Source organism: Suillus clintonianus, assembly GCF_016758775.1.
Source record: "Suillus clintonianus strain FC179 chromosome Unknown DEU56scaffold_148, whole genome shotgun sequence".
NCBI lineage: Eukaryota > Fungi > Basidiomycota > Agaricomycetes > Boletales > Suillaceae > Suillus > Suillus clintonianus.
Window position 1 is genome coordinate 1 of NW_024539372.1, and position 22,320 is coordinate 22,320.

A 22,320-nucleotide genomic window follows, 5' to 3' on the forward strand; every position below is an offset into this window, starting at 1 on the left:
TTTCTTATTGAGATTCACGCTGCGCTACTATGTAAAAGCTTCAGGTATATGTTACGTCAACACCTCCGTTTCGCCGCGGCCAATGGCCTCTTTCATCAGCTGAATTCCTTCGGCAACTGAGCGGACCTTCGAAAAAGACGCCCTGCTCACGCCAATGACATGGGACGAGGTCTGCTGCCTGTTGGCGGATCACAAATCAGCTGCCGTTAATCTAAATAACGCGAATCACTTACCAAGTAGAGAATACGCCAATACGGCGGCCACGGGTCACCCAGTAGAAGGAACCCGTAGCGTCAGCCGCTGGCACATCATAGTTCACAACAGGAGTCAACGCTGGCAACGCTGGGATGAGTGGAGCTGATGTCGAAGTGGTCGAAGGAGTCAATGCTGGGACGAGTGGAGTTGATGCTGAAGTGGTCGAAACAGCACTGATAGCAGAAACGGCGGCGACCAGCGCGTTCTGGACCGCATCATGGATCTTGGACGTCACGTCAGACGCCTCCTGCCCAGTGATATTCATCTGGGCCAAGAGCGCAATGAGACTATCTGTGGAACATTAGTAAGAAGCAGAGCGTGCTTAGGAATATCGTTGCTTACCAGTGCCATTGTCACCAGTATCGTCAGCGATGGGCGCCGCAGGCAGGTCATCTATCCTGCTAGTAAGATCACCAGTACCGTCAGTGATGGGTGCCGCAGAGAGGTCATCTATCCTGCTAGTAAGTACCAGAGCGCGCTCGGAGATATCGCTGCTTACCAGTGCCATTACCATCATTACCATCAACGACGAGCGCCGCAGGCACGGCAGCTATTATCGTGCTGGGGGAGATCATCATTGGGTGTAGTAAGTATGGGAGGAGAATTGATGTTGAAAAGGGAACTGACCTCGGGCTTTTTGTACAGGGAAAGCCATCCATATTGGGTGATGCAGTAGCCTTGGCCGCTGCAGTCGTAGTTCTTGCATTGCACTGGCAGTGAGTAAGTGAGTAGTTCGATGAGTTCGACTTCGATGAGTTGCAAGCTTCTGTCACGCTAACCTGTCACATTGTGTCACACCTTCTCATGCACAAGCCCATTGCCTGAGCCCATTGCCTGAGCGATGTTACCTGCTAGAAATTCTTCAAATGCAGGCTCCACCCGAATTGATGGTGTCACCGAGCGTGTCGCTCCAACCAGTCATCAAACTATCCAATGTGCCCCTTCACGTTTCACTTTTCGACAAGTCAACAATCGAAAACGACCCAAGCTCAATCACTATGTACCGCCTACCTCACAGTTGCAAGAGACGGTCCATACCACCTTCAGGTTTTTAGGACGTCGAGATGGGAATAGTGATGTGCACGGCCCGGCCCGGCTCAAAAGCCGGGGCCACGGCTCGGCTTGATGGGGCTCAGGCTCACTGAAATTGCAGGCCGAGCCTTCCTTGACGGCTCAGGCTAGGCTCGGCTCGGCCTAGGCTTAGGCCGCGGCTTGCTATGCAAAAAATTGTGTGATATTATTAACAGCTGTCGAAAATGCACGGGCACCAACGTACATGAAAATGAGTCCAAACGAGTGCATGCAAGTCCAGATGAATGCAGGCAAGTCCAAACGAGTGCAGACAAGCCCAGACGAATACAGACAAGCCAGGGCAAGTCCAAACGAACGCAGACAAGTCCAGACGAATGCAGATGAATGCAGACGAGTCCAAATGAGTGCAGGCAAGCGCAAATGAATGCAGGCAAGTCCAAACGATTGCAGGCGAGTCCAGATGAATGCAGACAAGCCAAGTCAAGTCCAAACGTTTGCAGACAAGCCCAGACGAATACAGACAGGACAAGTCAAGTCCAAACGAACGCAGACAAGTCCAGACGAATGCAGATGAATGCAGACGAGTCCAAACGAGTGCAGGCAAGCGCAAATGAATGCAGGCAAGTCCAAACGATTGCAGGCGAGTCCAGATGAATGCAGACAAGCCCAGACGAATACAGACAAGCCAAGTCAAGTCCAAACGAGTTCAGGCAAGTCCAAGCGAATGCAGATGAGTCCAAACGAATGCAGAATGAGTGCAGGCAAGTACAAGCGAATGCAGACGAGTCCAAACAAGTGCAGGCAAGCCCAGATGAATACAGGCAAGTCAAAACGAGTTCAGGCAAGTCCAGACGAATGCAGACGAATGCAGAAGAGTCCAGACGAGTGCAGGTAAGCCTAGATGGATAAGAATGCCGAGGGACAAGCCATAATGAACCAAAATGAGGCCAGGCAAGCCCAGATGAATGAGAACGACGAGGGACAAGTCAGAACAGGTGTACACAAGCTGGAATGAGTGCAATATGAGCACGAGTGTGAAGATACGAGTGGTGAACGAACAGGATATGGCAAGCATGAATGACCCGTTCCGAACAAACAAAGTGTCACGTGCAACGATTTATAAATGAGTATGTGTGAGTGAGAACACGCAGAATTACATACGAACAAATGCAGATGCACGCAAACGAGCAGAAGTACTCAAATACTCATCTATGATCTGCCAGTGTTACGCCCATTGAAAGCCGTGGCTCGAGGGCCCGGCTCAGGCTTACAGATACCTCAAGCCGGGCCTTGAGCCCTTATGGGCCGTCCTCAAGGCTCGGCTTGGCCCGGCCTAAATGGGCTCGGCTTGGCTCGGCCCACGGCCTGAAGCCGGGCTTTGCACATCACTAGATGGGAATATGCAGGTGTCTGCTGCCCATCTGATTTGTCGCCCGTCACCTTCGTCCACACACCAGTCTTCCCAATTTGCAGGGCCTGAGGATGGAAGCACCGAGTTTGATTTTGCGATGTTTGATGAACCTTCAATGGATGCTGGCGAAGACGGGACAATGACTCAAAGTCAGAAAAGCAAGCGCCCAGCTGGTGTGAGTTATTTTATTTCTGTCACATCATTCCTTACTCACTGTCTTCGTCAGGACAATCCTCTGCTTGTTTGGAAAGACGAACGTGATACATATCTCTCGGAGATTATTCGGTTGGACGGACGCGGTGAAAATGCAAGGGACTCGTGTGCAGGCTGTTGCGCCAATCCTGCAGAATTCCGATGTCAGGATTGCGATGACATGCAACTGTACTGTGGTACATGCTCACTGGCAAATTATGCCCGGTCTCCAACCCATCGCATACAGGTATGTGATCTCTTATGAGAAACATGAAATATATTGATTGTTTTGCAGCAATGGAATGGTATATTCTTCGAGAGCTCTTCCTTGAAGACGCTAGGCCTTCGAGTGCAACTCGGGCATCCCATCGGTCAATCATGCATCCTCCCGCAGCCGGCGTTTAACGACGACTTTGTGCTTATAGACACAAACGGAATACACGAACTAGGACTGGACTTTTGTGGTTGCGAGACATCCGAGACACATGTTAAACAACTCCTTCGTCACAGATGGTTCCCTTCCACGCCAACTAAACCTAGGACAGCGGCAACATTTCGACTTCTGCATTACTACCAAATCTTATCCTTCGAGTCGAAGGCATCAGCCTATGAATTCTACCATTCTCTTGTTCGACTCACGGATAATACAGGGATGATGAAACGCATGCCGGTACGCTAATATCTACATTTGTTCCTTCAGTCTCTTACTGTCTACCTTAGGACCGCTATGAAGGATTCATGCGGATGGTGCGTAAGTGGCGGCATCTCACAATGTTGAAACGTTTTGGACGTGGCCACGATCCCAGTGGCGTAGATGGTACATCGCAGGGCGAATGCGCGGTGCTATGTCCAGCATGCCCACAGCCAGGGAAGAATTTACCTGAGGGTTGGCAAAATGCTTCGAAAGCAAAACGGTGCGTTGTACCACAGATATTGATTCACTAGGCTGATGTCTTTAGGTGGTTGTATGCAGTATTTTTAGCTATTGATGCGAACTTTCGATTGAAAAGGCGGAACGTATCGAGCGATCACGCAGACCCAAGTCTTTCGAGTGGCTGGTCATATTTTGTCGAGGAGAAAGAGTACAAGGCCTTCCTGGCCGAACATCTCACTGAGGCGCAGGAGGTATGTGACCGTTTGGTTTAATCAATTGACGTGTACTCACACTATCTTACAGAAAAGTACATGTTCGAGCCACAGCGCTGTCAACATGGCAGATACAAAGCAGGCACAAGGGCTTGCTGCTACTGGCGTCGGTACAGTAGACTGTGCCCGTCATAATTTTAAACGGCCAAATGGAGTCGGTGATCTGCAAAAGGGCGAGAAGTAAGTCACGGTCTTGTTGTGTTTGTATTTACTATGTCTTATCGCACTTGACAGGTACATCAATATGGATTATTTATTTTTCTCGACTTTGCGTGGTACGCAGCTCGAAATGCTCAACGTGTTGTACGATATTGCGTGCCAATGGCACAAAAACCTCTGGGCCCGCATGAAGTCCTTTCCTTGATCCCATGCCTTGGACCATCTCACCAAGTATATACGCTTCTTCGTGCCAAAGTTCCACCTCCCCGCACATGTTGCAAAATGTCAGACCGTCTTCTCGTTCAATTTCACGCGTTATGTCGGCCGGACGGATGGTGAAGCCCCGGAGAGGGGCTGGTCGAATATCAACCCTGTGGCATCAAGTACGAAAGCGATGGGTCCTGGTTGTCGTCGTGACACGCTGGACGACCATTTTGGCGATTGGAATTGGAAAAAGACCGTCGGGTTGGGCGCGTCTCTCCTGTACAAGATGAAGGATGCTCTAGCTGAGAAGGCTGCGCATGCACTCGCATTTGAGGAATTTGACGCTGTCATCACTCCCGAGCATCGCTCTGCATGGTTAGAAGAAATGCAAGCTTGGGAAGATAATCCGAACGACACATCGATCTCTAATCCGCTCGAGGCCAAAGCCATGGGTGAGTATTTTCCACCACCAAAGTGACCTTGGACTAATGATTTTGTCTAGCTATAACGCAAGCAGGAGTAAGGCTAAAGCTCGCGGAGCTGGAGGCCGAGGACCTTCAGCGAGGTATAGACTGCTCGTTGCACCCACAAATCTCGCCTAGTGTGCTTATTGCTTCAGGCATAGACCTGGAGCAGGAACAGTGAGCATTTGCCCTTTGACGGCCACAAACAAGCTGACATACTTTCGAAGGCATCGTCTGGCCAATATCGCCGAGTCGATGGGTCAACATGCTACCGACACGCAGAAAGGCAGTCTCACGCAGATGCGGAACTCGCTTCATCGTAGGATCGATATGTGGCGACGCACACAGGTCCTTTACCTCCCGGCCGTTCAAGGCCTTATTGATCAGGCAGCCACGCGTGAAGGCCACGAGAACGCCAAATGTATACACCTCTGGTTACCTTCAGAACTGAAAACCAAGCCGTGCGATCCACGCCTACAAGAGGACGAATGGGAATTGCGCTACGCGCAGGCTCACGATGCGCTAGAAGAATTGCGGCAGTGTCTACGCATTCACTGCTCCTTACTGACATTCAAAAGGGAATGGGTGCGTGGTCAAGGCGCGAATACCTGTGCTCAGAATGCCCTTGCCCGCATCCACCGAAGGCGTACGGCCTGCGTGAAACGTTATCGGTCAGCATGGATGGCGCTCAAGAGCCTAGCTACAATCATGAAGAAGACTGGTTGGCAGGGAAGGTTGCAGGAATTGGCCGACACTCATGTCAAGCCCCTCGTGGACCCATATGCTACTGGCGAAGGGAGACGTCATGTATCGTGGATCTGGATGATGGATGGCGTTGACCATGGCAATGAAGGTGACAACGATGGTAAGCACTCGTCGTGGTCTATATTTTGCGAACTAACATACTATAAGGTTTACGAATCGAGTGGTGCAAAACCCGTGCGAGGGCACTGCGGTGGTCGGAAGAGGTCGAATTACTCACGGAAGAGATGCGCAGGGTGCTGGAATTTTTTACCTGGCAGCAAGCGCGGTGGGAAGAACAGGGAAAGGCATGCGTTGGGGAGTGTGCCGCTGACATTGAAGGTTTGCGAGCTTATGCTGCCCGACAGGCTAACATCCGTCGCAGGCTTGCAGACCATTTTCGGGTGCTGTGGGCACCCTTTCTTTCACTGGAAGGTCCCATTGACCCGCCACCTCAGTTGGCCGAACATTCGTTACCGGACCTCATGATTCCCGACATTCTCTAACCTACTTCTGCGCTGTACCTGATCGATGTTCCTAGCTAGTAGTGTACCTGATATTCAATCCATCACCGGCTGTTATTTGACATTCGAAGTGAATTAAGTTGCCGAAGACTCGACTGGAAAATTGACCGAAATACAAATGACCGAGCTGCAAAGTAATTGACCGAGCTATATATACTATAGGACTGCTAACTAGCATGTTTTAATGCATCACAAGAAGGCTAATTAGCATAGTTGATGCATCACCTCTGACTGGTAGTTAGCAGACTTGATGCATCATAGCTACAGGGACTGGTGAACAGCAGCCTAGGTGCCTGATCTCCGTGACAGTTGAATGTCACTTAATCGACAGGCATGGCATGCTCGCAAGACGATAACTAACATCCTTCAACTTCAGGCTGACACCACCTTCCACTTCTGCGCATCAGTGGGTTCTCCCACTGCGAACACGAGGACGAGCTGCGGCTGCATAACGAGTGTCAGGAAGTACGGGACTACAGTCTGTATGGGTTAGGTCACCTGTGGATCTTGTTCATACGTCAAGTTGCAGAGCGCCCCAGCAACGGCGACTTGCAATCTGCACCCGTCATAAACATAATGTCTACGTCAGTAGAGACCGAGTTTGATCAACGACCCGATACGCACGTGTATATGTCCTCTGGCGAGATTCCACTCTTCGACAGGTGCCACCAGTAGGGTTCGCTTCCATATAATATCGCTGAATCGGCGGTCTGCAAATTTGTGCAAAGGACTCGATGAGATTTGCATTAAAACTTGTTCTCGCAGACAAACTCACGTTCCATGCAAAGAAGTTACCGGTCTCAACATTTTGGAAGGACACCTCATCCACATCTTTGCCCCTGAACGTCACCTTCCACTATCAATATTACTCGTCAGCACCAGGCTGGGATCCCATCCCTAGCTACATGCTTGCCTTCCGACAGTCCCCATCCGCCAAACTGACATAACCATATTGGACGTTTTGGATGATAAATTGGTCCGACATGATGCTGAGTACTGGTGGGTTCGTTCGAGGTATTGGGGAGGCAGTGAGTAGGGGACGAGAGTGAGTTGTCTTTAAACTTGTAATCCCCACATCGTTTATATGTACATCCGGCGCAGGCTCAGCATTCTGCTGTCCTGAGCTTCACACACGCCCCTGAATCGAATGACAATTCAATGCTAGCAAACTAAACTGCAATTGCAACTCACCGCCTCGTGATCAGGCATCGTGACGAAAGTTGGAGGGCTTCCATTGCTATCGTCATTCCTCGTGTTCGCTTCGCAGGAATGTTCGTAAACGGCCCTATACAATTTTTTTTTTCGGCATCAGGTTGTAAGCGGATTGCAAAAGGAGTTGCGAACCGTTTCTCCGACCAGACTGGGTGGTTTTGTCGCAACAACCTTCCTTGTTGCAGTGATGTACAAGTGCTCGGAGGACATACGGCTATGGTTTTCTGAGGAAGGGTCTTTCTGCTAAGAAGGCCTAACTTACTTAGTAGGGCTGACGAGAATAGTATTTAGTAAATTGATCAAACGATCCTGATCCTATAAAACACGTTGATGAATGTTCCTGGCAAACGAGTATGGAAGTGCCAGGGTATATTCACTGCCGGCCAAGAAATCAATCTCGTGCTGCACATTAACAAACATTCCTCGCGAGCGAACACAAAGAATGATACTAGCTTCACTTGCAATGGCCACTTTTGTCATCACGAGGCAGAAGGGATGCATCGCCCCATGCTACAGATTTGTCAGATGATAAGCCTCTGATGGCTGATTTCCAGTGTCTTCTCGAGTCGACGTCGATTGATATGTAAATGTTTACGATTTAATTTTTCGTCCGCAAAGTATAACCCCTAAAAGAAAAGTATGACGTACATCTATCACCTCTGAGAGATCGTGACTCCCTCTGCAATGGCCGCTGCTGACATTCAAAGTCAAATATGGTGGCTGCATCAAAAACAGTCGTTCACCTTGCTTGAAATCGACTCATGTCCCGCAACGCACTAATGATACTGCTTGTGTTGCAAGATCAGTGCGTGGTATTGCGTGGAACATGGTCGCTGACATTATTCTCGACTTGGACCGTCAGGAAGGTGAATATAAACTTGGGAAACACGGTACACGGCGGGACGCACCTCCTTCATTGACATGAAGATGCAATTGACCTTCGTTAGCATAATAAATAACGAGGGAAACCCATGGCCGTTATAGTTTCACATGAAGAGGGGGTTCATGGAAGAATCTGAGGGTGATGCGATTGAAGATCAAGACGAGTGGTCCTTGTAGCACTCAGAACTTACATGAAACAGTGCACCGCCCTGATCTTCGCAATCATACACAACAGCAGCCTTCAGTGAGAGGGAAGGGTCAACACCACGAACGTTTGAGAAGGTCAGATGTACGACAAGTTAAATGCGCATGGATGGGAAGCAGGTCGCTCACTGAAAGGCTCACATGCATAATCGGGCAGCTCATCCTTTGCCATTTAAAGATCGGTAATGACTTCTCCATAACCCAGTATTGGACTGCGCTTGAAGGATGTCCTGAGCTGCAGTAGTAATCAACTTAATACATCTGGTGACCTACACACCGAGCATTATTATTCAACGTGTGTCCGAGAGTCTCTATGGAATACTTTACAGTATCACGGTATCGGCCCACGAGGCTATAAATTCGGTGGATGATGGGATTCGGCCGGCTGACTCGGATTTATGTCTTCAGTCAACAGCGGCGAGCACGTAAACGCTTGCGGGTATGCGCTCAGAAGTCACTTTCGGATTTGTTAGATAGCGCGTAAGGGTGAATGAATAATACTGAGATGATGTGGAGTAGCCTACCTTGTGAGATCGGTGGGGCGGGTATGGCAGGATTTGGGATATCAGGTGTGCGTATTCACACTCCCATTGCTCATACCATTGGAAGTAGAACGTGGGTGCGCACGGTGCAACTTGAACGGTATGCGTTGCTGGAGAAGAATGAGGAAGGTGAAGCGTCGTGCCCAAATGGTGCGGTGACTGCCCGTGGTTTCGCATTGGATTGGTGGGACTGGGTGGGTGATGCACATGAATTAGAAAGGAAGTGAAAGTGTGGGCATACCTCAAACACCGTCAATCCTCATACATTCTTTCTACCCTTCTACATAGTCACTGAATGCAACGCAACGAGCCAACTATGATCCATGACCCTGAGATCTCTCAAGATTTTTGCCATCCCTTTCAACGAAGCCCAGTTCTGGGACTTTTTACAATGCGCAGAACCGAGAATACAAAGCATTGTAGGCCCGAATGAGCAAGATTCGCTGAATATGACAGCGATTATTTCCCGCAGGCGTGTCTACTATATGGACGCACGAATTCGAAGGTTGGATTGCTTTGATTTCACATGACTAGATGGGCACGGTACGTGGGACTTCAACCAACCCTCTTCTTCTAACCTCGTCATTCGTCATGAGCATAACGTGAGAACATTGATGAGCATTGAAGACAGTTTGGTTCCAGTCACAGGTTGCTCGGCAGACAAATCTATTCTCACTGTCAGTCATGACGGCCGCCAGCTGTAAGTACAATACAAATAGTAAGCTTCAGGATATACAAATCGCAACATCCAGTCATGCGCTTACTTCTCTGCACCATCATCTACCTCGTTGCAGTTGTCCAAGCCGTAGTACCTACTACAAATGCAACTGCTACTAGCGACAGTCCTGAAGCTCCGTCATTCACTAATAGAACCCTGTGGAACATCATTTTCACCTCCGTTCTCACTCTTTTCTCATGCATATACGGTGCCATTCATCCAAATATTCCAAGTCCCAAGGACAGCCCATTTCGTATCCTATGGCGGCGACTTGGCATCATCATAATGGCACTAATCTTTCCTGATCTGATCGCCACATGGGCTATGCGCCAGTGGATCAGCGCTTGTCGTGTTACAAAACAGTTCAAGGAATCCGGGTATTTCAATGTTCCTCAGCTGCAGGGCAAGTCTGAAAGTGAGTCGTGCTTTTTGGAATTGGATATGGTCCTCGGACAACTCACCATGCACATCCTTAGATTATGAGTTCAAGTTGGCTGAAGCGCCTGCAGAGCAACTTGAACATGAGCTCGACATTCTACCTTGCGTCCTGAATACGCTTCCTCATCGTTCGCTTGCTTCTCAAGAGCATGATAGAGCCCGGCTTTCCGTAGCGCCTGCTGAAGGTGAACCATCTGTACTGGCGTTTCTTCGGCAGTTCATAGTACTCCAGTGTCCACTTCAAGATATCGTGCGCTTACGAAGCCATTCAAAAGGTTGTTTAAGGCTTACATTTCAGATCAATCTGAGGGTAAGCCCAATTCGCGCTCTCCCACATGTTTGACTCATGTGGATCATTAGATTACGCGTGGACTCAGACGCACAGCTTCTTTGTGCTGATGGGTGGTTTCATGCTGTACTTGGATGGGGAACCCCACCACACACTAGACCCTGACGAGGTTCTCAAACTGATACGTGAAGGGTGCATCGATGCCCCTACCCTAACGGCAAAGCAGATACGCGACCGGAGCAAAGGGAATATAATATTGAAAGGATTGATCATCCTTCAGGTGGCCTGGTTCATCCTGCAGCTCATCTCCCGCGCCATTTATCACCTCGAAACCACCCAGCTGGAAACGGTGACGCTCGCTTTTGCGGTTCTCAATTTCCTGACCTATGCTGTGTGGTGGAATAAGCCTCTCGATGTACAGTGTCCACATCCAGTGTACTGGAAGTCGACTGAGTCAAAGCCATGGGGTCGCGTTGCTGTTCTGTATGTCTGCGCCTCAATCGATTATATCGTTATTGATTTTGTCTACCTCAGTATCTCTGGAGGGGATGAACACAACGTGCTTACCGCGATCTGGTTTGCAGTCATGGACTCAATTTCCGAACTGATGACGGGTGATGAGATTCCTACGCATAAGCTCCGAGTTTCTACATTTGATGGCAGCATCAAATCGGACAACTGGATTCATAGGTTTGCCGGAATTCCGTTGGTGACTACCTTTGGCGGTATCCATTGTATGGCTTGGTTTTCTGCATTCCCTACATATCAAGAACAGGTCCTGTGGCGCACGAGTGCCGTCGCTATAACTTGCATACCCTGCCTTGAATGTCTTTTGATCTCCGTTGGAGAAATGATTGCAATTGATGATTTTGATGGGGGCGTCATGGATCTTATAGGTTTCCTTGTTATATTTCTACTTGCCATGTTGTACATTGCAGGTCGTGCTATCCTCTTGGTACTTACGGTCACCACGTTACGCAATCTTCCTCCTGATGCATACATGGCGGTCTCGTGGATTAGTTAGGTACCGCACTTGTAGTTTGCTTGTAATCATAAATGGGTTCTGTTATCAAACTTGTCATTGTGTTCGAACTTCGAAGTTTGAACGAGAATGACGCGATCACGTGACCTGCACGTGTGGCATGACGCGAACCGAACAAACCAAAGTCTTGCTTCAACTTGCTCATCAACATGGACGGCAGCGAAATTGGAGTGTTTGGGACGCTGCGGCTGATGAAGCGGACGACGAATGAACAGGTCGCAGCATTCCCAATCGACGAGGAGACGGTCACCTTTGGACGCGACCCGACGTGTAGCGTCCGTCTCTATTACGCAGAGGTCAGCGCTCTGCACGCAAAAATTGTATTCCAGGAAAGAAAGGTGCGTGCGATGTTCGTTTAAATTTTATGACACTGCTATAAATCGTTAGCAGGCTTTCCTCGTCGTTCTTGGCGATGCAGGCCTCACCATCGACGGCTGCCCCGTGCTCCCATCCACCAACGCCTCCCTTCCCACCACAATCCCCGTCTCTAACAATTGCGAAATCGAAATCCACAAGAAACGTTTCATATTCTCCTACCCGCCCAAGCAGCTTCGTTCTCCATTGTACAATATCGATTCACCAGTCAAACCTGAAAATGGAGGTGGCGGACGAAGAAAATTACGAATGAGCATGATCCACAGCGCCCAAGTATTCACGCCTCGCGGAAAACCCTCTTCAGATCCCCTCGCAAACCTCCGTATTCTCCAGAGCCCACTCAAACAGCTCGTGCCATCCCCACGCAAGCCCTCGGCGCTCAAGAACTCCCACGTCCCAGAACCAGACGAAATAGAGGAAGAGATTGTACTCGTGGAGTCTAATACTCCACATGTGGTGCAGGAGGAGAAGGACCTTGTGATATTGGAGCGTGTCGATATCCCTGCACCTCCTCCTCCCACTCCGTTTGTGCAAAGGCCGAGACCAAGCGCTAATATGTACAAGACGCCGAACAGACGAACTCGCCCCTCGTTACACCGTGCAGTTCTGATTCGCAGTATACATCGTGCCGTCATGGCGCGCGAGGAAGAGGAGGAAGAGAAAGAGGTTGAGGAGGTGATTGTAGGTGATGCGTCTGTGGAGGTGGGTGAGGAGCATGAAAGTGATAATGAGGAAGAATTCCATGACGAGAATGAAGGAAGTGCAGGGAACGAGCATGAAGAATCCGACGAAGATGGAAGTGGGGAAGACTCGGACACCGCTGACGAGCCCACTCCTCAACCAAGCACATGGCGCAAATCTCTTGATGCCGTGCGTGCGCGCGTTGTATGGCCTTTCCGCTCAAGTTCCACCGCGCCCGAAGAAAATGATGAAGACAACGAGCAAGACGAAGGTGAGGACGAAGAGGACGAGGTACGTCTCCCCTTTGTTTATTTTTGTCATACTGACTATGAACAACACCAGCACACGCAAATGGACACCGACCAGGACGCACAGCCCCCACCCCCATCCTCCTCTCCACCTCCAACTTACATCGCACCCGACACTCAACCACATCTTACACCCGCAAGAGCGTCCCGACCGCTAGGGTCATTCATGACGCCCCAAGTATCTCATCCACACTCAGGCATTGGCATCGGCCGCGGTGCAGGACGCAACTCCTTTGGTGGAGCGCTGCGCGTACCCTTACCCCCTGGAGTGTCTGTAGTTGCGTCACCTGGGCCATCTGCACTTGCACCGACGGGTCCTGTGGAGACGTGGGGAGGTGCGAAGAGAATACGTGTCGAGCCGAAATGGCGCATTGGTGATATTGAGGTGCGGGATGTGGAGGTTGTGAAGGAGGAGGAAAAGGCAGGGACAGGATTCGGGAGGACGCGGGTGAGCGAGGAGGAGAGGAGGGTGAGTACATGCACTTTTTTGTGGTTATGGAGCTTGGGGAGTCAGGAAACGACATGGGTGTGGCGGTTTGTATTGCTTTTCTATGACCTCGGGCTACCTGGACCAAGGGTGCATATATGCGTCGCATTTGCTGCTTCCTGGCGTGTCCCCTGTCTGTCTTGACTTTCTTTTCTTTCCTTCCCGTTTTTCTCCCCATGACGTCTCCTAATTACCTGCTACCCAACAGGCTATCCAAGAGCGACGCAAATCAGCGCTTACTACACCCGACCCTTTCTTTGCACAGGTACCAGGACTGCGACGGTTGTCTGTCGCACCCACCACGCCCTCTGCTCATATCAACGCGAGCGATGGGAACACACTACGGAAACTGCCCTCCCTGCTGGACTCTGCCGTCCGCACGGTCAGTGGACGCAGTGCATCTCCCACTAAGTTGGGTGAGAGGAGTGTATCGCCAACCAAATTCGGGGGGAGAAGCACATCACCGACGAAGTTCGGAGAGGGAAGCGCATCTCCAACGAAAGCACCCACCCTCTCGCGTCCGGCATCCCCTATGAAGCTCTTCTCTTCCCCTACCAAACCGTTTGAATCGCCTGCGAAGGCGTACACGCCATTCGGGCGTCCTCCATCGCCTTTGAAGGCACCACTGACGCCGCATAGCGAAGAAGATGAGGAGGACACGCGGAGTTTGTTGGATCGGATGAAGCGGACTGTGGAGGAGATGAAACGGCGTAGGAGCGTGGGTCCATTTGGGGAGGATGAGCGGGAGGATGAGGATGGCGAGGATGCAGAAGACACAGTGGGTGCTGAGCAGCGTATGGATGTTGATGACAACGCAGAAGAAGACATCGATGGGGAACAACAAACAGGGGAAGAAGAAGAAAACAGTGATAAAGAGAACGGCCTTGCATCTGTGCTTCGAGAACCCGAATCCTCTTCTCGCCCTGAACCTGAAGTCGAGATGAGCGACCCATCCGAGCACATGCCTGCGCCTCTCTCGCCGACGCGTATTGCGCTTGACCTTGACCTCGAGCTGGAGAGGACACCGCTGCCCCAGCTCACGCGACCCACCTCCCGCGCACAGCACAAGACCGCAACGTCGTTTTCTGGGCCGCAGACACCCGCTCTCGCGTCACTCAAGCATCTCTTCCCCCCACCGGCGCCGGTGCCAAGTACGCCAGCGGTGAAGAGCATGCGTACACTGTTCCGTGAGACTGGCAAGGGTGTCGGGATGGGGATGGGAGAGGATGTGTTGGAGGGTGTCGGGGAAATGATGGTTACACCTGAAGGGTATCGTGCGCGTGTAGAGGATGTGGATGAACGGGAGGGTGCGAAGGAAGGGAAGGAGCAAGCAAACAGGATAGAGACGGAGGAGCAACGCAAACCAACGAGAACTACCTCCCGCAAGACCCCTGTTCCCGTTCCTGCCTCTGGACCTACTGCTACAGCAGCTCGTCGCCGCACGAGGACTACTACAGTCACGGGAGCTACTGCCTCCAAGGATAGGGAGCCATCTACTTCCAGGACTGTTTCGCGTGCGGAGATAGTTCCTTCAAAAAGGGTGCCGGTGGCATCTCTCAAACGCACAGAGAAAGAGAAAGAAAAGGCAAAAATGCCAGAACCAGCACCAGAACCAGAGCATGCGCCCGAACCAGATGCAGAAGACGAAGCAGAAGCAGACGACGAAATTATGGATATCCTCCCTCAGCCTGCTGCACAAAAGAAACCTGCGAGAGCGCGTCTGCTTCGCGCACGCAAGGAGGTCGCTGCTGAGAACTCGGTATGCATCCTCACGACTCTAAGTCTTATGGATAGCTATTAATGATATTTTATTTAGGATGAAGAGCCCGCTGCTGCACCGAAGATGCGAGATGCCAGTACTGAGCCCAGGATGCGTGCTGCTAGTACCGAGCCTAGGGCTCGTGTAACTACTACTACAAGAAAAGCGAAAACGGATGTTGTAGAAACGGTACTTTTCTTCCTTCCTTCTATCTCGATTTCAATTTCATCTCACTCCTATAGGTCCCAAAACCTAGGGCGACCCGCAGTCGTGCCACCCCCGTCCAAGTTGCTCGATCTGAGCCTGCGAAGGCACGTCCGCGAGTTCTTGTGAAGCCAAAGGCCGCAACTACGACAACTCGCGCTCCTTCACGGAGCAAGATGCGTAGCGCAGAAGATGACGATGACGTTGATGGGGATGACCCGCTCGATTCGATCGCGCAGCCTGAAGCCCCGGCTCCCGTACAGAGAGCGAGACGCACGCGGGCAGCGACTGCACCCGTAAAAGAAGAGGACGTTGACGTTCCGGTTCCTGGGAAGGCGAAGGGTGCAACAACAACCCGCAGGCGTGCGGTGACAGCGGTGGACAAGGAAAATACCCCGTCAAGTTCAAAGGAGGACGAGGGTGAGCGGAAGAAGGAGGTGGAGGTGAAGCGTACGACACGGGCAACGAGGTCACGAGCATGAGTCTGTGTTGATTGGATTATTTTTTTGGTTTGATTTTCTGTTATTGAATTTCCATGAGACGATTGTAATCACCCTATGTATGTCAAGTGTCCGGGTGTGTTGTATATCTAAGTACCAGGACGGAACGGGTTGGTCCTGCGGAAGCAATTCATGTGACTCCTACTGGCACGTGCGCTCTACACTTTAGCTCCACTTGAACTCCATCTCACTCTTCTAGTGCTTACGCTCCATTTCTTCCAGGACATGCAGCCCATCAATCGCAGTGGGTCTAACTTCAGAGTGCGTGGAAACTCAGGAAACTATGTTTGACCTCAATTTGACCATACAAAAGTTGTTACAAATCCTATCTTCATCATCATGACCAGATTTAACAAACACCTGGCCTTCATGCCATCTGGCAGCACTCCTTTACGCCCTCCTGCACGTATCATATTCGTTATTCCATGCACTGGTGAAAGCAAGCACATCAGCACTCAGATTCGGTTGACAACGAAAAGGACAGGCTCACGCAGGCGCTCTGGAGTTGAGCGAGCCTCAAGGCCCAGCGCTCATGAACATTTGAACTGGGTCCCACTGGTGATATGGCATTTAGTTCCTCCTGTGCATGCCGTGAACTTATAGATTTTGTTATTGAGACAGTAAAACCCGAAATCGTTGCCATTGTTGAAACCTTTGATGTTTGAGCACCCCACTTCATCGGCGGACAGCCATCAGCATGTGGTCCAAGGTCTGCACGTAGGCAACGAAGGCGCTCACCAGTTGTGTGGCAGGGTAGGTTCAAGGGTGATACGGTCAGATCCTCGGATGCGATGGCTACGCCAGCCATCGCTGCGGCAGAGATGATCATAGTGGTGAGTGAAGTGAATTTCATGGCTGATACTTGATTGTGTTTTCTGAATCAAACACTAATGCACTTGCTTTTATACACAGATTGTGTATAGGGGACAGCCAAACAATCCGTATGTGCTTAGCATCACGAAACAGATGCCACGCTTCGTAACATAATTTTCTCGAAGGCCTCAAATAATGTGCCGGACGAACTCTGTTCTTCTAGTACGAGTTGGTGAGTTTTTATTTATGATGATGATTTATTCAGCCATTTCTTTCCATTTTCCAGGGATGCGGCAGATGAACTTGCCGACCATATGCGTATAGAAACTCGATAGGTCCCTATGCCCACCGTCTGCATGACCTCGTCGCCTACTAGAGTATACTAGTAGTCATGCCAGTGGTCGTGGGGTAAATTCTAACGGCGAGCGTTTTCCGAGGATGTTACATGTATGTTTCCGATGTCAATTTTGGAATACTTGGACGATGGTTCCAATATCACGACTCACGAGTTACCCATCTAGACGTATCACTGATATGCTTCAGTTCCTACGCATATAGAGTGATTGTGCCTGTCTCTGTCTTGGGCGCATTGTAACTCTTGTGGCTTGACATTATTCAGTGAGGTCCTGGATGATCCTCGTTTTAGTATAGTATGTGTTTTAGTGAACAAGCTACCGCTGGCGATGCTAACTTTCTACCGACTCAGCCCTCGTCCAAGTTCTGAAGCACTTGCGAGTACGTCAAGTGCCGTCTGCCATGAATATCTGGTACGTCCAATTTCTCCCACTCATCCTCGTCTGTATCGCTGCAGTCATCATTGATGGGTATGACTTTGGGGTTCGACTCAAGAATCTCAAAGTCCCCCAGTCGGCTCTTGGCTATGTTCGGGGTCAGCCAGCGCTTTATTCTCCAGCTATGATGGATACGCCTTACCTTTGCGCTGGCGCTTGGAGGGTGAAATTCGCGCGTCATCAAAGAGGGAAAATATTGTGCCAAATGACAAAGGGGCAAAATCCTCTGTTGCGTCGTATTCCTCATTATCGTGAACATCATTGAAAGAATGGCCGTCGACTGCGGCCGTGCAAATGTAGCCCCTGCTTTTCCAAACGCGGCCATCCCCACGTCCGGGGTTTCGACGTAGGACGGTTCCATTGCTGCGTTTGCGGGAATGCTGTAACGTAGGGTGTTATCTCGTGAGCGCCCGCCATTAGTGCGAAACCACTGCGGCGTACCTTTTTCTCCCATGCCTTGGCGCTGAGAGGTGGCATATTTGTGCGGTGTTTAGTAGGGGTTATTGGTGTGTTGGTATGGCTAGGGGGGCTTTGAAGACTTTTATATTCGAGAAAATGAGTCAATAGCTTGACTGACTGTGACTCGCACCCGATGCGGAACATGTTTGAAATTTGAAATGTGATTTGCATTCACGTCAAGGAGCCGAACCTGGGTGAGATGCGTGAGTCATTGGCTCGGGGGCGATGACTGCTGTGACTGTCTGTCAACTCATCGTCGGACATTATTGGTGGGAATCTATACAGCACGATAGCTTTAGGAGCAGTGTATAATAAAACCGACAATCTAATTATTAACCTCCGGTTTGTCACTGTCAGGTAATGTGTCGTGAGAGGTGGGAAACTCGACGACGCGAGTGTCCCGAATGCGAGTAGTCCTGCGGCTGTTGAGTCTATGTCTGCGTTAGCTCTGATCCTCGTTGATATACCATGACTCACGCAGCCAGGAGCGAATTTGTATAGACTATTTTGAGATTAACCAACGTACGTAAATTAAGACTTGAAAAGCAGTGCTCACCATCAGCCAAAACGTCATAAATGGCCGTCCATAAGACTAGAGTGGAAAAGCTCAGGTGATTCCATAGCTACAATGGACTGCCTCACAAGAATTTCTCATGGCACAAAACTGTTGACATTAGCAGTGCTCGTAACAATCGTCGCTGAAAGAACTCACGAAGACAATAACCAAGACAGCAGACATGCTGAGAACATCAATCCAATGGTCCAATCTTCGTATGTGAAGTTTGCTCACCTAGTTGCGAGACCAGTCTCAATTGCCCAAAGAGTCAAACGGTCAGCGATATTGTGCGTTCTGGGAGGGAATTGGTTGTGAGGAGACCACGATATCATAATGCAGCTTACTGCTGAGCCTTGCTGCGCCTGCGTTCACGCTGCAGGAAATACACTAGCCCAATCGTGATCACAAGATCGCAAACAGCGGCTGAAACAAGAGTCAGGATGGTCAACCAATTTCGTGCGTTTTGTGCAGTTCTGTCCGCGGAAATGCTCAGTGCCTTGGCTGCATCCACCAAAGTGCCGGCAAGATTCAACGTGCTGAGAATGCCACAAAACGCGGCGAGTGTCTTGCTTCCTGAGAATTTGAACAATCTGTAAATGAAAAACATCTGTACAACCAAGTTGAACGGAGCCGTGCTTGAATGAATCGTTGCCCACCTGAACAAGAGTGCTGATTAGCGGTGTCAGGATGAGATTTGCGTCTCGAGAGCTGGAGAATATGGTTACACCATCAGGATTCTGGCAGCCCGTAACGGTCATGGTCCATGTCCAATACATGACGCAGATGATATGGGCAAAAGTCAGCACCCTTGGATGAATCAAAGTCAAGATCGACATCAAGATTTATCTATACATACATCACGACTGCCACCTATTTGAACATCAGCTTTGACTACAATGAAAGGCAGACATGACGCACCAGAATTTGAAATATTCTCCTATCACCTGGGAAACGCTTATAGTAAGTGTAGGTTTGCATCGTCGAGCAGCCAAATAAGTAGCTGGCGATCATCGATCCAACCACCGCTGGTCCAATAGTTATTGCTGCTCCTGACATTCTGAGTGTAAGCTTGATGCTTTATGTCGACCTAAATTATATATTAGTGTGTACATCGCATGCTGTGCTCGAGTTCTCAGTGCACAACCAGTCTAAGGGTGGCAAAGCGTTAATCTGTCACCGAGGGAGCACTATTTACGATATCAGCCGCAAGGAAATTGGACACATCGTTAGTTCCGGAGCTCCGCACTGCACCAGCCTATACTTATATAGTATCCATCAAAAAATAGTGCCAGGAACGAAGGGCTCGCCCTGCATATCATGTACCAACTTGGGACTCGGCGGGTGAGTTAACTATACACAGCGATCAGCGCCTAGCTGTGCTTGTCAATTTGTCGTGGCTGTTTCTCGGGGTTACTCCAACAAGCCTAGGTAATAAGTGAACCAGTGGTAGGCCCTTTGACGTTACTGTACAGCACCCGGCCATAGCTTCGCGACTCCAATAGTTCTGTGACTTGCGTTGGCAACTCCGAAGATTTGTTTGATGTTGTTGAATTCGGAAGCCGCTGACTCAGCCATGCATATTTATAATTATCCTGTTCTGACTTGGTAACTTCGAATCACGTCGATCAAGTGCACTGTCTCTCGAATAAAATGTCCCAAGTATTCTCGGACGCTGACATCGAAGAGGAGCAAAAACATTTCTCTAATGTCATCGCGACATTTCAACAATATGCCCAATACACGGTAGGTGTTTTGATCATCGCGCACCGCACTGGCTTATGAACAGCTTGTTTGTCATATTTAGCTAGCGGCCAATAACAGGCGACGAAAAGACATATATACACTTCCTCAGGGTGACAAAGAACTTCTCGATGACCTTGGGTACCGACGGAAACTTCAAGAAGTGGATAGAGCTATCCTCGTCAATGCAGAATTCTTGAAGCTGATTGTTGCAAACCCCGAGATCTTCGGTCACGATCTCGACTCTCATGAAGATGCAGATGAGGATAAGGCTGGTTCGGGGGCTTTTCACGACCACCCGCATGGTTTGTACTGCACGAGAAAAGAATCTGATCTGTGCCTAACAATATCAATATCATGCAGGTGACGTGCATTCACATTCTCATAGCCACCCACATCACCGACACAGTCACTCGCATGACCATGCAAATGTCTCCCCAGATTCCAGAGTTGTTAGTAAGCCTCATCAGGGAAAGTATAGACCTACGGACTTCGACATGGACAAATTGCGGAGCACTCTGAAGCAGTTCGTACGAGACTGGAGCGAGGAGGTAAACAAGCGATCCTATCCCTTTGTAGCGTATGTGACTTTGCATTGCATAACAGGGTAAAGAAGAACGGGACACGTGTTATACGCCAATGAAAGACGCGCTTGTTGCGCATTTCTCGGACAAACCATCCCCGGAGTCAAGGTTGGCTTAGACTCTAAATCTTCATCCTGACGACATAGATGTACTATTTCACCAGAAAAAACATCCGGGTACTCGTTCCTGGTGCAGGCCTTGGCCGGTTGGCTTATGATGTTGCAAATTTAGGTTTGCGAAGTTCACGTATCGCTCTTTTGAATTAGACTAAGCCAAACCCCTAGGGTTCGCTTGTCAGGGAAATGAATTCTCTCACTACATGCTTTTGGCATCTTATCTTATCTTAAACAGGTGAGAAAAGAAGAGGTCTTATTGCGCTAAACATATGATTTTTGGTCGCAGGACTGACGCAATGGGGCAATACACCATATACCCTTATGTCCATTCTTTCTCCAACCTTCCTAACCGTGAAGCGATGTTACGCCCAGTGAAAATACCCGATGTCCTTCCCTCGGCCCTACCAGGCGGCTCGAATTTCTCCTTGGTTGCGGGTATGATTATTGACAGGTCCTTTGAGTATCGTGGCTTCTCAACGTTTCAGGCGATTTCGAGGAGATTTATGGAGCAGAATACGAGGAAGGCGATTTCGAACCACAGGCGGGGCAATGGGACGCCGTTCTGACATGTTTCTTTATTGACACTGTGCGGGCTTGTTTGTGTTCGGGTGTTTTCTGACCTAACAAAGCTGGTTCAGGCAAAGAATGTTATCAACTACCTTCGTATAATTCACAGGATTTTAGCACCTGGTGGAGTGTGGATCAACACAGGTGAGGACTGACGCCTTATCTGGCTTTTACCTACTCAATACAAATCAGGCCCGTTGCTCTGGCACTTCGAAAACAATGCGACCAACGACCCATCGGTTGAACTCGATCTCGAAGAAGTTAAAATGTTGGCTCAAAAGATCGGCTTCGTGATATCTGTAAGTCTGTATATCGTACTCCGCTGTGTGACCCTGACGAGAACGATCTACGATCAGAACGAGCGAACGATAGACACGACATATACAAGTAATTCCAAGTCTATGTTGGGATACGTTTACAAAACTGCTTTCTGGACGGCGACGAAGGCCTAATGATAGATGCGACATTAGTGCTTCTCTCGTTTGTTGAATGATACGTGTTGCTGTGGCGCAGCCTTATGTACGTAAAATGGTGACGACTCAGATGAAGCGTGCAAGATACGTGCGTCTATTTGTTGTCATCTTAGCTCCAGAATTAGCAGTCATCTTGCAGTTCTTCATATGCTCTGAGATAGGTATTTCCTGCGATGACACGGTGCCCCGCTTTGATGTCTTGCTGCATCATCATCTCTCACTCATCCCTGGTCCTCCAAATCCATCCCGAAAGATGCTCTGGACCTCCTCGAAGCCCACTCCAGCAGTCTGAGGCAAGCACAACAAGCCAAATGATCATCCTGGCAGACTCGGCCCTGCGTAGAACTCGGACGGAGTAATGTTCAGCAATAGATCTAGTGAAGTTCAACTTGGTAACATCTGGCGGCAAATGAGACTAAGCGATCCAAGATGGTTCAGGAAGCATACTGGGA

General features: G+C 49.7%; 7 protein-coding genes across 7 annotated transcripts; 5 read left to right on the top strand and 2 right to left on the bottom strand.

The window, feature by feature from the left end:
• Nucleotides 1–51: 51 nt before the first annotated feature.
• On the bottom strand, nt 52–830 carry DEU56DRAFT_761266 (uncharacterized protein; the record flags this gene model as incomplete). Its single annotated transcript, XM_041350516.1, has 4 exons — nt 52–178; nt 234–546; nt 598–705; nt 755–830. The coding sequence occupies 4 exons, from the start codon at nt 828–830 to the stop codon at nt 52–54; spliced, it is 624 nt and encodes a 207-aa protein (XP_041202091.1).
• A 1,965-nt stretch (nt 831–2,795) lies between these two features.
• Nucleotides 2,796–6,110, top strand: DEU56DRAFT_905029 (uncharacterized protein; the record flags this gene model as incomplete). The annotated part of the gene is made up of 12 exons (XM_041356697.1): nt 2,796–2,873; nt 2,925–3,137; nt 3,186–3,560; nt 3,611–3,641; nt 3,705–3,804; nt 3,850–4,015; nt 4,068–4,216; nt 4,271–4,334; nt 4,428–4,851; nt 4,902–5,040; nt 5,091–5,728; nt 5,776–6,110. 12 exons carry the CDS (start codon nt 2,796–2,798, stop codon nt 6,108–6,110), a joined length of 2,712 nt encoding a protein of 903 aa, XP_041202092.1.
• A 3,612-nt stretch (nt 6,111–9,722) lies between these two features.
• On the top strand, nt 9,723–11,437 carry DEU56DRAFT_918909 (uncharacterized protein; the record flags this gene model as incomplete). Its single annotated transcript, XM_041358193.1, has 5 exons — nt 9,723–10,101; nt 10,163–10,309; nt 10,357–10,434; nt 10,485–10,896; nt 10,948–11,437. 5 exons carry the CDS (start codon nt 9,723–9,725, stop codon nt 11,435–11,437), a joined length of 1,506 nt encoding a protein of 501 aa, XP_041202093.1.
• A 167-nt stretch (nt 11,438–11,604) lies between these two features.
• On the top strand, nt 11,605–13,450 carry DEU56DRAFT_747889 (uncharacterized protein; the record flags this gene model as incomplete). The annotated part of the gene is made up of 4 exons (XM_041349304.1): nt 11,605–11,793; nt 11,846–12,532; nt 12,563–13,069; nt 13,163–13,450. 4 exons carry the CDS (start codon nt 11,605–11,607, stop codon nt 13,448–13,450), a joined length of 1,671 nt encoding a protein of 556 aa, XP_041202094.1.
• Nucleotides 13,451–13,508: 58 nt separating this feature from the next.
• Nucleotides 13,509–15,260, top strand: DEU56DRAFT_145209 (uncharacterized protein). The gene has a single exon (XM_041344762.1). It carries the CDS (start codon nt 13,839–13,841, stop codon nt 15,105–15,107), a length of 1,269 nt encoding a protein of 422 aa, XP_041202095.1. The 5' UTR covers nt 13,509–13,838; the 3' UTR covers nt 15,108–15,260.
• A 2,621-nt stretch (nt 15,261–17,881) lies between these two features.
• Nucleotides 17,882–19,559, bottom strand: DEU56DRAFT_865878 (uncharacterized protein). The gene is made up of 11 exons (XM_041355386.1): nt 19,307–19,559; nt 19,245–19,258; nt 19,045–19,195; nt 18,733–18,995; nt 18,623–18,682; nt 18,545–18,572; nt 18,475–18,496; nt 18,389–18,424; nt 18,310–18,334; nt 17,951–18,263; nt 17,882–17,902 (listed from the first exon to the last, which is right to left on the bottom strand). Exons 1-10 carry the CDS (start codon nt 19,442–19,444, stop codon nt 18,158–18,160), a joined length of 843 nt encoding a protein of 280 aa, XP_041202096.1. The 5' UTR covers nt 19,445–19,559; the 3' UTR covers nt 17,882–17,902; nt 17,951–18,157.
• Nucleotides 19,560–20,001: 442 nt separating this feature from the next.
• DEU56DRAFT_838569 (N2227-domain-containing protein) lies at nt 20,002–22,090 on the top strand. Its single transcript, XM_041354886.1, has 11 exons — nt 20,002–20,131; nt 20,193–20,433; nt 20,492–20,679; nt 20,735–20,820; nt 20,876–20,943; nt 20,997–21,063; nt 21,115–21,263; nt 21,314–21,414; nt 21,467–21,539; nt 21,588–21,694; nt 21,752–22,090. The coding sequence occupies exons 1-11, from the start codon at nt 20,039–20,041 to the stop codon at nt 21,845–21,847; spliced, it is 1,269 nt and encodes a 422-aa protein (XP_041202097.1). The 5' UTR covers nt 20,002–20,038; the 3' UTR covers nt 21,848–22,090.
• Nucleotides 22,091–22,320: the final 230 nt, after the last annotated feature.

Bases quoted from the DNA above. Each gene is read 5' to 3' on its own strand.
- DEU56DRAFT_145209 (XM_041344762.1), top strand. From the start codon at position 13,839: ATGAAGCTCTTCTCTTCCCCTACCAAACCGTTTGAATCGCCTGCGAAG.
- DEU56DRAFT_865878 (XM_041355386.1), bottom strand. From the start codon at position 19,444: ATGTCAGGAGCAGCAATAACTATTGGACCAGCGGTGGTTGGATCGATG. The intron at 18,683-18,732 runs GTAAGCTGCATT...ATTCCCTCCCAG, and splicing joins AGGCGCAGCAAGGCTCAGCA to AACGCACAATATCGCTGACC. The intron at 18,335-18,388 runs GTGAGCACTGCT...ATCTCAAAATAG, and splicing joins TTATGACGTTTTGGCTGATG to TCTATACAAATTCGCTCCTG.
- DEU56DRAFT_838569 (XM_041354886.1), top strand. From the start codon at position 20,039: ATGTCCCAAGTATTCTCGGACGCTGACATCGAAGAGGAGCAAAAACAT. The intron at 21,064-21,114 runs GTGAGAAAAGAA...TTTTGGTCGCAG, and splicing joins TCTTATCTTATCTTAAACAG to GACTGACGCAATGGGGCAAT. The intron at 21,264-21,313 runs GTATGATTATTG...TCAACGTTTCAG, and splicing joins GAATTTCTCCTTGGTTGCGG to GCGATTTCGAGGAGATTTAT.